Source organism: Solanum lycopersicum, chromosome 1, assembly GCF_036512215.1.
Source record: "Solanum lycopersicum chromosome 1, SLM_r2.1".
NCBI lineage: Eukaryota > Viridiplantae > Streptophyta > Magnoliopsida > Solanales > Solanaceae > Solanum > Solanum lycopersicum.
The window spans coordinates 85,766,351-85,780,899 of record NC_090800.1 but is presented as its reverse complement, the minus strand read 5'-3'; the positions used below and the strand labels follow the sequence as shown (position 1 = coordinate 85,780,899).

At 32.4% G+C, this 14,549-nt stretch overlaps 2 protein-coding genes and 2 non-coding genes across 8 annotated transcripts; 1 reads left to right on the top strand and 3 right to left on the bottom strand.

Annotated features, from left to right (window-relative positions):
* Positions 1–188: 188 nt before the first annotated feature.
* On the bottom strand, positions 189–4,772 carry LOC101255434 (probable U6 snRNA-associated Sm-like protein LSm4). Its single transcript, XM_004230194.5, has 8 exons — positions 4,567–4,772; positions 4,294–4,330; positions 4,163–4,204; positions 3,572–3,670; positions 3,409–3,486; positions 1,115–1,154; positions 790–951; positions 189–481 (listed from the first exon to the last, which is right to left on the bottom strand). Exons 2-8 carry the CDS (start codon positions 4,294–4,296, stop codon positions 459–461), a joined length of 447 nt encoding a protein of 148 aa, XP_004230242.1. The 5' UTR covers positions 4,297–4,330; positions 4,567–4,772; the 3' UTR covers positions 189–458.
* LOC112940811 (small nucleolar RNA snoR127) lies at positions 2,018–2,134 on the bottom strand. The gene has a single exon (XR_003245076.1). It is a non-coding gene; the product is annotated as a small nucleolar RNA snoR127 (small nucleolar RNA).
* A 3,106-nt stretch (positions 4,773–7,878) lies between the features above and the next one.
* LOC101256223 (uncharacterized) lies at positions 7,879–13,560 on the bottom strand. Of its 5 annotated transcripts, none has more exons than XM_069292585.1 (9): positions 13,476–13,560; positions 13,345–13,371; positions 13,110–13,167; positions 12,749–12,878; positions 12,574–12,624; positions 11,362–11,413; positions 11,147–11,205; positions 10,937–10,982; positions 7,879–8,372 (listed from the first exon to the last, which is right to left on the bottom strand). In XM_069292585.1, exons 4-9 carry the CDS (start codon positions 12,872–12,874, stop codon positions 8,230–8,232), a joined length of 477 nt encoding a protein of 158 aa, XP_069148686.1. In that variant the 5' UTR covers positions 12,875–12,878; positions 13,110–13,167; positions 13,345–13,371; positions 13,476–13,560; the 3' UTR covers positions 7,879–8,229. The 5 variants fall into 5 exon arrangements, with proteins under 5 accessions (XP_069148686.1, XP_069148678.1, XP_004230245.1 ...); XM_069292577.1 differs by having other exon boundaries at positions 12,749–12,944; positions 13,108–13,167; positions 13,476–13,557; XM_004230197.5 differs by having other exon boundaries at positions 12,749–12,944; positions 13,108–13,167; positions 13,345–13,483.
* A 741-nt stretch (positions 13,561–14,301) lies between these two features.
* On the top strand, positions 14,302–14,373 carry TRNAE-UUC (transfer RNA glutamic acid (anticodon UUC)). The gene has a single exon. It is a non-coding gene; the product is annotated as a tRNA-Glu (tRNA).
* The last annotated feature ends 176 nt before the right edge of the window (positions 14,374–14,549 follow it).

Below are 14,549 nucleotides of genomic sequence, written 5' to 3'. Positions count from 1 at the left end.
TAATTACATAATTTTTCCAAAAAAAGTATCATATTATCAATGAGAACTCATCCAAATTTGGCATGTACTTGAAACCTAAAAGTAAAGAAGCAATAATCACAACTTTTGGAAAATAATTGTAAATACCAAATGTTTGCCTCTCTCATCTCAAGTACAGAAATATTTGACAAGAACCTCAGCTTCTCGGATTGGGAAAAGAAAGCTAGCTCAGTTTTCATTTAAAATTAACACACATACTGAGGGTCAAATATTTTCAAGACACCAACTCTTGCATATGTCTTCGTAAAGGAAAGAGAGTGAGCTTTTCAAGCCTACATACATTCCATCTTAAATTAATAATAACTGGAAGCAGCAGGCCTTTTCTCCGGTAAGTTGCTTTATAATTTGAAAGTACAAACAAAATTAGATACAATATATCTAGCTTGTCGTCTGGCTTCTTTTTCTCTAAATGACGGTGATCAGCCACGTCCACGGCCACCACCTGTACAATAAACACCATCCAGAATCATCTGATTAGCAAATGGCTATATAAATAATGCGTTCACAAATATACTTGAGGGCTGTTACAACTAAGAGACTTGCTGTATGGAGACTAATTTCAAGCATTGAACATGATAGTCAGTCTCCTCAATCTATCTACTTAGAATGTATTGCTAGATAGATATATGCATGAATAAGGTATCTCACATGGAAATGCATTGCCACGGATTGAGACTCGGAGATGACATGAAAATTTAGCAAAATGAGGATAAAATTACATATTAACTTTGCATATTGAACACTTCATACCTTTTCCACCAGACTTGGCACCAGGTCCTCCTTTGCCTCGGCCTTTGGCGCCCGCATCTTCCATTCCACGCCCAATGCCTTTCCCCTGTCTTCCAGCAGCACCACCTTCATCCCTACCTCCTCTTCCCCTTCCTCGTCCACCTACACCAGGTGGTTTTCTATCTGCAAAAGGATTTAAAAATATACTAATTAAGTTAAATGTTCAGACACTGATTCTAGGGTAGTAGGGAAGTATCTGTAAAATCAACAAACTCCGCACTGATCCAATAGCTAAAATAGAAGTGGTTATAACAATTCCTTATAATTAATAGTCCAAAGCAAGTACCTCCACGGCTTTTTGTTTCTTCTTGAACTTTATCAATAACCTGGAAAAGAACACAAATAGCATAGTTAACCAAACAGCACTAGGAGGGATTATTAACTTGGTCAAATGAAGAGCCAAGGGCAGACTAAGCTTCCAGAATTAATGAACTACTGCAAACTCAGTCTCCAACCCCAGTGATAAAAATGAACTATTTAAACAAGTCAACACAAGTAGGCATGTCCATTAAAATATATATAATCAAGAATATCTACAAAGCTTAACCTCTCAGTAAATAATGTTGCAATACTAAAGTTATTCTATGTATAAAAGAAAAGGCAATCTGCATTCTTTTCCATTTTCGTAGAAGTGAAAGTGTAAATCTGCCATTTACATCTGAAAGGATATAGAGAATTTTCATTTTACAGGTTACTTCTATCTGTTAACATTATGACCTTCTAAAAGAAAATGTGAGCTGCCCATGAAAACTCTTCTCACCTACATCTCCTTTACAAACTCCCCCCCCCCCCCCCCATGTGTCCAAACAAAGGAGAAGTACAGAAGATTAGGATAACAGCTGTATTCAAACATCATCTCCCTTCCTAGATAGTACTGAAAGCCCACACAAACAAAAAGAAAAGCATCTAAGGAATTAAACACTGGGAAAAGATGGTTCTTGGCACTCCTAGAAGATCAACAAAAGGATAACTTCCAAAACTCAAAGGTCATTCCTGAATCAACTATGAATGTGTGGAAGGTGAATGGACGAGAGAAGCTAGGATAACTTCCCATATGTGCCTGTCATGAACTATAAAAAACAGGGCAGAAGAGTGAATCTCTAGGAAGAAATTAGAAGCAGAAAGCAGGGGCCGCCACTTTATTTAGTCAAAAGTGCAAATGTTATATTTCACATGGAAGCTCGTCATCGCTAAAGCAATCTCTCATTGCCATCTTCATAGAGTCACACTCCTACCTAAGGTGTCAGATTCAACGGTCCATAGGGAGCACAACAATGTCTGATTTGGCTAAATTGCATCACATCAGCGTAATCAATTCTCCTCTTACAAGAATGTGCTACTCACAGTCACGGGGAAATAAACACAGTGGACTACAGGCATGCAAGAAAGAACAACATCAATAGTGGTTCAACCTAATGATATCTAACATTTTATAAAAAAAATTTGTATAGGATATCTGATATAAAATAAGCCATTAATATTGGAAAATAATTACTTAGAACTAAGAATTATCCAACTTCCGAATCTTAAATGAAAACCACTTGGCTACACATCTTATTTGAGAAGAACACTATGTTCAAAGTCTAAAACACTAATGGTCCAACCACAGCAATGATTTCACTTCAAGAAACCTATTTTATCGGTCGAAAAGAGGCAACAAGAATATTGGATGCATTTATATTAACCCTATAGGAACATCAGAGTTGTGTTGTAAGTTCAACCTTCAGTTTCCTCCATTTTTCCTTAGACATGTGTTACTGCTGATACCTCTTTTAACTTTCTACCCGGTTCTCTATGCTTTCCAGCTCTGATTCCAAGTATGCCATAGTTAAGTTTAGCCCCATAGGCCCAGACACCACAGATTAGCTAGTAACATAACTTCAGCCTACAACAACACTACTGAAACCCACCCCTAAAAGCCCCATTGAGTAAAGTAACCAGAGAAGTATATCCATGAGTCTGATCACACCAAGATTAGCTAGTATCTTGAGTCCACCTACCTACATCAAACCAAGCCCCTAAATGCACCACGATAAAGGTGTTAATGGACCGTCCTCCGTGTTACGTACAAGATGTTATTAAGTAAACTAAAATGTGTTCTCCCTAACAACTTAAGCTTTTACATCAGATTATCACACATTTCACATCTCAACATAGTGCAATTCTCAACCACCCCATTATCAGCAAATAAGTTGTGAGCTTGGCACAGGAAAAAAAATTCAGGCCTGCATGTTAGGAGGCGTGTAAAAAAATATTTATTGTGTATATTAACGTGTAATCGCTATGACAACTAAAGATTGTTCAAACTCATTGTCATGTTGGGTGATAGCACTAAAGCAAGTATTTAAGTCCCAGTTAATTAAGTAGAAACTGCCATTCCACAACTAGTATACAAATTTTACAGTCACCCCTGCCAAGCGACCATTTAATAACACAAATAACTACTGCAAAATAGGCACCCATCTTCTGTTCCCTTAGTACAAGGTCCAAACGTTCCATACACACTATGTTGCAAGTGAAAAAGCGAATAATACTACACAAAAGCATTATTAATCATAGCAATTAAGAAAACGAACTAACCTCGTCAGGAACTCTAAGATACTTTATGGTATTGCCACGAATATAACATTCAGGCATTCTCCAAAATCTATCTCCATCCTGCATTGATTTTTCAAAATCATGTGGTCTTGCACCAATACATTTGAAAACCTAGCAATAACATATTTAATAAACAATGAATTACCTTTGACGTACAGATAACTTCACGAAGATGGATATTCATCCAAGTATCACAATTCACCAAATGACCATTATAAGTCTCTCCATTTTTTAGTTCCACCAGCTGTATTAGAAAACAAAAGTTTCCAGATTAAGATAATTGAACAAATACAATCAACTTAAACAACGATAATCCCATACAAAATCTCAAAATCCCTGGAATCTCGTGGATTCCAGAAACTTGTGGCATATTTTGGAGATACTATATAAATAAGCAGAAACTTGATAAACTATACCAACAAAAAATCTGTTGCCTTTAAGAATGTTAGCCAAAAGCCTCAACTAACAACTGGACAAAACATGAAATCATTATTGTTATTCTCCAGGAGAATTACACTCCTGTATACCTATAACTACTTTATTCACCGGGTTTGTTGTTTTTGTATGTTATTCATAAGTTCAGGTTCATTCGAAACATGCAGCACTTGAAAAACCTAATTGAGCTAACTGCATTACCACACCGAAAAGAATTAAGATCAGACTAAACAATAAACAAGAAAGAGAGAAACAAAATAAGGAGACACTACCCCTCTTCCACATGAATTCAAAAGCTTACCATGGGATGCCCCTGTGCAGTCTTGAGCAAAGAGAGGGGAAGCTGAGACAGAAGAAAAAATAAAATTAGAGCTTCATAAGAACTCAAAACCCTAAACCTACAGCTCAGAAAGCGATTGTCGCTAAACCTACCATCTTTAGATGGGGGAAGTTCCGAATTCAAGATTGCCTGCAAAAGTCAAAACACACGGATTACCAATACAACAAAAAACTGATCCCGAAGAACTGCGCACACACACACAAAAAAAAAAAACACTTAAATCTGTAAATTCTCTCTTTCTTTACATTCAAAACCTAGGCACACTTAAATCTATAAATTCTCTCTTCTTTACAATCAAAACCTAGATAGTGCATAGTTTATACGCATAATCTTTGCTAATACATATAAGATATTCAAAGCCTTACCTAGCTTGATCTTCGTCTTTTTCCTCCCTTTTGTTGAAAAAGAAAAAGAAAAACGAAAGCGTTAAGGTTCGTAGATTAAACTTGAACTGTAGCAAGTGGAGTCCAGCTTTATTGTAAATTGAAAATTTTCTGTTGTACCGCCGTTAGGGCTATCAAGTATGAATTGGGTGGGCTCCACGTTTCATGGGCTGTAAATTGAATTGTCTACTACTTTCATTTTCACCTTTTTTTTAAACTAATATTTAACAGGATAAGTTTAGTAAAATAAATTATAAAATTAAATAGATGACATGCATATATTAAATAAATATAAATATCATATTCTTTATTAATTTACGAATATAGATTTCTTTATTCTTAAAATCAACTTCAATTTAATTTGTTTTTTTAGAAAATCAACTCAACTCAATTCTTTTTTTTATATATTCTAAATAGGATTTATTTATTTCTTTTCAATATTATATTTTTATTTCTATTTTATTCTTATTTTCATAAGAGAAATTATTGCTTCTTTTTTTGTTCTTAAAATAATCACTTTATGGGGTAATTTTTATGTGATATAATTTTTTATTTTTTAAAATAATTTTTAATGTAAAATTATATTTTATTCTAAATTTTTAAATAACATAAATTACAATAAAGTATTATATAATATAAAAATTAAAGCACAATTCGAATAAAAGTGAAATCATTAATGAAATACAATTACATAAACATTACATAAATATTCAACTTTCAAGATTATTATGTTACTCCCCAAATTGCTCTAATAAGAGCAACTTTCACATATCGTAATACAAAATTCAAATTTGTATGCTATAGCAAAGTTTGCATAATTGCACTCTATAGCAAACATAAATATGTATAATTTCTAAACATGTACAAAGAAACCAATTGTATAATTCACTATACATATACAAAAGAAAGCAGTTGTATACAAATCAATTGTATAATTTGTGTATGTATAAAACGAGAAATAGAGAAAGACAAAGGAAATTTGGGCAGAGGAATATTTGTATTGTATAATTATAAGTGTATAGCATGAAGATATATGTATTTGCAAGTTTATATACAATTTTCTCTCACTTTATACAAACAGAAACACAATTTACACATTTCATTTATGTTTGTATAAGCGAAGGTAGCGAGCGAGATATGGGAGAGTAGCGAGCGAGAACGGAGAGCGGGGAAAGAAAATGTATGTATATATACAATTTTTTTTTACTTTATAAAAACAGAATTGCATCTTATAAACTTGTGTTTGTATAAAAGTGAGAGGGAGCAAGTCGAGAGAGGAAAAGTGGCGAGCAAGAATTTGAGGAAAGAGATGACTAACAAACAGTTTGCTACAGGGTACAATTAAATTAAAGTATAGTTATAGCATTTAATTTGATTTATTAGTTTACCAATATATACAATTTTTCCTTGTAACAATGCACTATGGAGTTCAAAATTAATATTTTTATCCTTAATTTTTACGTAACTAAAAATAGTTCAAATTAGAAATTTTCATCTACCACAAACTATTGTACAATTAGAGTAGCTATATCCGAACAACAAGACGACGTAAGGCTAAATAGATATGTCAAACTCAAGGAAGTTATATAAGAAAATAAAATTTTAATATAATTTTAGAAGTTATTAGTGATATAAATGTTCGTAATTACGTGCAAAAAGAACAACTATAAATAATTGAAAAAAGAACTCGATATGCACAATCGCAGTAATAACAAATTTTTGGCCCATACATTGTTTTTCCCAGAATATAGCTAAATCTAAAAATGACCTATTGAATTACTAAATTATCGTTATGATAAATAAGTTATTATGTTATTTATGATATTGTTATTTTTGTATTTAAACTATTATCTTATGTATTGTACTTTTACGTAGTAATTAAATGATTATCTTATGTATTAGACTATTATCTTATATTTAAATTATTGTGTATGCATTGTATTTTTTAAATTAGAATTTTCATCTCATCATTTTAATGGTACTTTCTTTATAGTGAAAATTAATAATGAAATTAAATTATATTAGTGACGATTTTTTTAAATTTGAAACATTATCAATTCGAAATGAATATAGTATATATTAAAATAATATATTTTTAAACGTATCATATTACATTTTTAAAAATTACGAATATTAGATATTTAAGTGATAACATTATATGTAAAATAATATGTTAATTATATAATAATAAAAATAACAATAAAGTGGTTATTCAAATTTGTAAAACTAATATTCACCTCTCTGAAAATAAAGAATATAGATTAAAATAAAGAGGAGCCGGAGTGTCTTTTCTCTATTTTTACTCTCCAAATATAAAAATAAAGACTAAAATAAAAGTGAATTGGAAATGATCTAAGCATTGAAACGTTCCAAAGGAAAACAGTATTGAACGATACTGGAAAAAATAAAAATTGGACAATAGTTTCTACTTTGTCTGTTTGGTTGTCGTCCAATATCCCATTTTAGGATATATCTGTTTAATAAATATGTTCTTTCTTATTACTATAATTTAAGGACACTTTAAATCATAATCTTTCTTCAAAACAAACAAAAAATCTAATAAGAAAATATTATATTACATTCTTATAATATAAATTATGACGAGCGTTACTTACAATCAAATAGAGTATTAAGATTGAAAACAGCACGAGCAAAACAATCATTAGACCAAAATGTAAACTAATTCAAAAGTATAATTTATCTCGAGTTTTCATTTGCATAAGTTTTTAAAAAATAAAAAACGATTTCGAAATGAAAGTTATTTAAAGAAAATGACATGTACATGGTTGGATTTGGGCCATAGGTTTACTAATCATTTGTCAGGTTAAGGTGGCTCAATCAATTGAGGGTAAACTAGTAATTTAACGAAAATTCGAAATTGAAAGGGAAGGCAAAAATTTCAAAAATCCCACCAAGAACTAACTGCCAAAAAAGAGTTGGGCAATAAATCAAACAATTTAGATGTGTTTTTGATTCTTTATCTCAAATTTAAAACTAGTAGCATTATATGTTTTCAACCTATATTTTTAAAATTGAACGTTTCAATGTTAAGAACTTGATCAAAATGGACAAATTTATATGCATCTATTCATAATAATATATCCATCCTTATAAAATTGTGAATACGCCTCTAAATGTGATGCACTTGAAACATTATAATATGAAGTCATTGTAAGTTGAGCAAACCTGGGAAGTGCATGTGCAAAATTACCCAAGAATATGGTCATTCACCCATTAAAAATTACTTTGACAAATAAGATGCAAGTATGTCAGACACATCTAAGCGAAAAATAATAGAAAGAAAAAAAAGAGCAACAATTTCAATTGGATACCTTTCTTCACCCACCCTAAGCAAGATTAGTTCACGCATCTTCTGCGTAGTACTAACACAAACTTATCCCTGGAATACAATATATTGTTCGGAAAAGGTCCAAATATACCCTCATACTATGAGAAATTAAGCATATTTTCTTCCAAGTTCAAACATTCCTCTAATTACAAAGTAAAAACTATATATTTTATCAAAAGAGAAGTCACCAAAGCAATGAACATGGCTTTTTTGAATTGACAATTGCTCCAACTATATACGATTCGTTGCAAAATTTGAAGTAAAGTTTGGCTCTGATTTTGTGCACCTCAAGTCAATCAGCTGAGTCTTTTAGGTTGAACACCAGAAGTATGTGCCTCCTCAATACGTCTGGTAAGCAATGATATTCCGTAATGTGAGGCACTTGAAGCAGTGTAATACGAAGTCATCGTAAGTTGAGTAAATCTTGGAAGTGCATATCCTGTAATGCAAAAACTGGTCATTTACACATCGAAAGTTAATTCAATAAAGCATGAGAAAAGATCTTTAGATTATTGTCATTAAAATACTTTTTAGTGAATGTAAAAATGAGTGACTACTTTATTTTCCTTTAAATGGCACTTTCTTCTGAATTATTCCTTCAAATTTAATTTTTTTTTTTGAAACTGGTAATGTTTTATTCTTCAGCATTAAGAGCATGCTGGACACCACCAAAAAGTGTCAATTACAAACTTCCTATCAAATCTACAATCTGATCTGTACCTACTATACACAATTGTTTACACTAAAAAAGTAGAGATACTATACGATTCCATTTAACCTTGTGTATGGAATTGGATCTATTGTCGAAACATCTATTGTGCCTTTCCTTCCAAACTGACCCCCATATACATGACCTCCACCATCTCTTCTGGCTTTTGGTACCTGCTCTCCTTACCCAGCTCTTTAACATGTTTGATGTACGTTCTGGCATTGTCCAATTCAGATTTGAGATGCTAAGGAACAAATTCCAGAAAGAGCCTAATTCATTGATATACGAAATTCTAGTTTTGAAAAATAAAGTGAAGAAATACTTCTTTGGGACAAGTAGGGGGAGAGAGTCGGCTGGGCCTGCTTTTTCAATCAATCTCCGGGCGCTCGGTGACGAGCACATCTAAGAGAAAAATAGAAAAAGAAGTTCATGGATTTCAATTGGATACCCTTCTTCACCCACCCCTAAGCAAGATCAGTTCAGCAGGCCAATTCCCTATGAGCTAACTTGTTCCCTGGATACAATCTATTGTTCTGGAAAGGTCCAAATATACCCTCATACTATGTGAAATTGAGCGTATTTTTCCTCCGTTTATACTTCAATGTACTTAAGCCCTTAGCATCAAATACTTGGCCCACATACACCCTTATTCTGCTCAATTGCGCATAGTATTTGGACCAAGTATTTGACGGTAAGGGCATAAGTGAACTTAAGTACTAATATAGGGCAAATCTGCTCAATTTTGCATGTATAAGGGTATATATTCGGACCTTCTCTGTTATTGTTTAGAAAGTACGACAAAGCAATAACTAAAAAAACTAAGTCTAATAAAGTTCTATATCCACAAATCTCCAAATTTAGAAGTATTTGAATCTTTGGATCCTTGATTGTGCCTGGCCTGACACTATTTCACCGACCACACCTCTTATTCAAGTGCTCAGCATTTCTTATAGTGACAAGAAGATGTTCATATCTTAAAGAAGACAATTAACCTTGGCATAACAGAAAGCTTGCTCAACAATGATCTGAAAGTAACAAGTCCGAATATATCGCATACATTCAACAAAATACGAATATCAGAACACGTGCAAATTTCTTATAAGAAAAAAAACGCGCACCTAACCTGTAGAAGACACAAAATTTGTGGACTACTCTACTCCACTTTTAATATTGAGCTGTAAGGAAGGAAAAGGTGCTTAAATTTATTATGTGCATAAATTGCAGTTTTTGTGGCTACTTAGTTCACATGATTTATGGATGAACTTGTCAACCACATGGCACGGAAGCTACAGGTGTAATGTAACCATTTCTTCTCTCCGAGAATTATTTCCAGGTGAGGCTCGTCTACTTTTCCATCAAGTGTCATAGCACTTCCTTAGTGTTGGTTTAGACATCAATCATACTCATCACAACAACATTCCAAGTGTAATCCCACAAAGTTGGGTCTAGGGAAGATAGAGTGTATGCAAATCTTACCTCTATCTCAAGGTAGAGGTAGAGAGACTGTTTTCGATAGACCTTACCTCTACTACAAAGTGGGGTTTAGACGTCAGTCATTCAAAAATAAAATAAAATACACCCTCCTGAGCCAACATTATATTATTACCACAATTACCTTATTTGGTCGATTAAGGTACACCTTTAAAATACAACAGATCAACACTAGAGGGGTTATTTCTGATATGTGTGATTGTTAACTTCTCACTTGATGGAACATGAAAATACAAGACCTTTCGGTAACTGGTGATATCTCTCACCATAAATATGTTATTCCATAAAAAAAAAGTAACCGGAGTAAGGCTGAACAGGAGCGAAAGCAGTTTTTCGTCAAGTTTAAAGAATCAAAGTGATTCTACTCTACGTACAGCAAGAAACAGAACAAGGTATTTCTTCTTGATTACAACATTCTCTTCACATCCATTATAAATTGTGATTCCTTACAGAATATAGTTGAAACCTATGTTCATTAGAAGTAGATAAGCAGGGACTGAAAATAGTACTAACAATTATATACTTGCGTAAAACGGAAGATTATACATTTAAGTTTACTTCATACTCAAAATACTGATGGAATATAAAGCAAAGATACCCAATAGATATCCTAGCAAGTAATTATTGCAGTAACCTTCAAATTACCAACTTCTAAGTATTGGTGCATAGGGAAGTATTGTTGCTGAGGGTTACTTATCAAAAAAAAAAAGTTAATATGATGAGTGTCATGACAACTTTATCATCATTTCATAACATGACACATGCTAAATTAAAAGAATGAAATTATAACTTCATAGAATTACCTCCAAATGTCGCGCTAGCTGCAGAGAACATGAGTAGTGGAGGAAGCTGCAAGAACAAAACAAGGGGAAAGGTGAAGCTTTAGATAACACATCAATTGTATACTCAACTGTACATAGATTTGAGTACAATACAAAAATCAAGAATACAATGAATAGGAGGAAGACCGAAAGAAAAGAGTTCAAGATCAGAAAAGTGGATTAAGTGCCTACCCCTATAACAAATGGAAGCCACTTTGGACCCTTCACGTGTCTCTGGACAAAAGGAATTCCTGAAAAGTACTAGCATTAAGACTTCAACTCTGAATTCATTAGATAAAAGAGAGGGAAGTATTTATTTTAAGATTTCAACCACGATTTACTATAAGGAGAATAATAAAATAAAGATAACAAAGATAAGCACAGAAGAGATGATTAATTAATCATGCCTGTATTGAAACCATGAATTGCACTGAGCAGTCCACCAATTCCAGAGCCAGCCTACACAAAGGTAAAGAATATTACTTTAACTAGTTGGTAAAAGCTATTCTTATTATGATTGCGCTATAACTCTGTTCACTGTGGGTTTATTAGCCTTGTCCAACCGATTATAAAAATTATGATTAGTAAGACAAGGGTAAAATATTCGGCTTCAGGTAAAAGATAGTCTTTCAGATTTTCAGGTGGAAGACATTCAAAAATGGAACTCTTTCAGGGGTTACAATAGAAACTTTCCTCTGCATTGAACTCAACTAAGCTCAATTCCAATTCACTATGAAACAAAATCTTTGAAGTTTTGGACATATACAAAACATTCATATAATATTAAGAGCTCTTAGGCATCAACCACTGTCAGCATCAACATGGTGTGATATTATGTTGTGGCCCAAGCCTGCACGATTTCCGAAAAGGCCTCACGACATTAAGACTATCCCATACTTTTTTTCATGACCATGGTTTTGGGCTAGATTACCAATCTCAAGAGGCGGATTCAACAACATATAAGTAGCTTACGTTTCTTTTTAGTTATCAGTATGGACTTTGTTTACGCACATACAACAATTTCCCTCATTAACTAAGTTCCAAATGATCCATTACCATTCATGGGCTAATTCGGAGCTGGTCCCTACACCATCACTACGTCATCTCCCTACTCAACTTGCAGTCATTTGGTTAAACAGCTGAAAGATACACTTAACATGTGTGATATTGTCCGCTTTAGGACAAGCATGCATAGTCTCCCCAAAGAGCCTCATACTATTAAGGGGTCGCTTGGTCGAGAACAAGTTATACCGGAATTAATCATCGTGAGTATATGAGATAACTTATCCCATCACTAAGGTCTAAATGGTCGAATAAATAATCCGAAGACTGCCTAATACCTCTAACCAAACACATGATAAAATAATCCTGCGTTTTATCCCTAAGGTTATTATACCTTATCTCTCATACTAAACGACTCCTAAGATAACCAACACTTATCATTAGTAGCTTACTGTTTATTTTCAATTACTAAAGTGGGACTTTGATCACAAATACCAACACCATTCAATCTTAATATTTGTGACTACTTAGGTAAATTTTAATCATAACGACAATTTTGGCTAGTTTGGATCTAGCAGTTCAAATACAATTCGAAATAGGTAATATAGCATACTAACCACAGCCGTGAAATCATGTAGAACAGGAGTAATCACCCATTCTCCACTTTTCTGCAACCGAAATCCAACAAAAATAGCTCAAATTACTAGCTAGGCATTTCATTAAGCATGTACTAGGCAAGATATAGACAATTACAAAAAAACACACAAAAAACTAGTAGAATATGATACATACTGAATTGGAGTTCAAGAGAGAAAGACAACGAGGACATCTAGCAGAACCGAGGCCAGGTTTGATTGTAGGATCATGATAGAGATTCCCTCTCTTCAATTTTTCTTCGTATACCTCTCGCGTTCCCATGTCAATTGAAAAAAAGAGAACCTTTCAGCTCGTGTGTAGAACTACAATATAAGATGATTTGAGATTGGCCCTGTAATGGATGTTAGACTTGAGTTTTTGAGCATTATGGCCTAAAAGTTGGAAAATAAAAAAAAAGTACTATTTACATAAACCTCATAGACCTAGTTACATTATTTTTCTAAATTATAGAGATTATAATCTTAAGAAACTAATCCGTTAGATCAAATATTCACCACAATGAATGAGCAAAGGCAAAATCAAGAGATTCCATATCTTTTTACATTCAAGATTGCCTGCAAAAGTCAAAACACAGGAATTACCAATAAAACAAAAAACTGATCCCCGAGTAACGCACAAAAAAAGAAAACTTAAATCTGTAAATTCTCTCTTTTTCACATTCAAATTTAGACACCGCATGAGTTTATTCGCAATAATCTTTGCTAATACATATAAGATATTCAAAGCCTTACCTAGCTTGATCTTCGTCTTTCTCCTCCCTTTGTTGAAAAAAGAAAAAAACACACAAAAGGTTAGTAGATTAAGCTTGAACTGTAGCAAGTGAAGTCCAACTTTATTGTAAATTGAAAATTTTCTGTTATACCGTCGTTAGGGCTATCAATTATGAATTGGGTGGCTCAACGTTTCATGGGCTGTAAATTGAATCGCCTGTTATTTTTACTTTCACTTTCAACGTATTTTATACATCTCCAAGACTCTAAACCATTTTCTGTTTTACTTTTCAAATTTATAATTTTTTTTCTTTTATGAAAATCAACTTTAATTTAATTTTTATTTTATTCTTTTTTTAATATTATATTATTATTTTTATCATAACAAAAATTATCGTTCTTTATTTTTCCCAAATAATCATTTTATATAATTTTCATGTGGTATAATATTTTATTTTTTCAAATTTATTTTTAAGATAAAATTATACTTTATTCTAAATTTCTAAATAATATAAATTGCAATCAAATATTCTATAATATACAAATTACTGCATAATTTAAATAAAAGTGAAATACAATTACTTAAACTGTACATTTCAAGATTTATGTTACTCCCAAAAATCCTCTGATAATGCATTACCGACTTTAAAATTAACATTTTTATTCTTAATTTTTTACATTTAAAAAAAATCAAATATAAGATATTTAAGTAATGATATTATACGTAAATAATATTAATCACAAACTAATAGAAATAATATTAAAATAATAAAATTACTATTCACCTTTCTAAAAATAAAGAATAAAAGACTAAAATAAAAACGGATTATAATGCCCATTCTCTATTTTTACTCTTTACATATTAAGAATGAGTAGTAAAATGTAGGTGTGGAGATCGTTGCATAAGGACAGTATGGGAAAAACAAAATTAAACGATAGTTTTTACTTGTAATTTTAAATAGGAAAATGTACACAACATCCGTTATCGTCCAGCGGTTAGGATATCTGGCTTTCACCCAGGAGACCCGGGTTCGATTCCCGGTAACGGAATCTTTTTGTATTTTCTTTGTTTATTAATTATTAGTCATATTTCATCGTAGCTTATTTATTTTTCTTATTTTACCGTTGTTTATTATCTATTTTTATCATACTTTGTCATTCATAATACATTTTTAGTTATTCATTTTCCCCTACCTTTCTTAAAGGTTTGCCCTTCAAATTGGTCA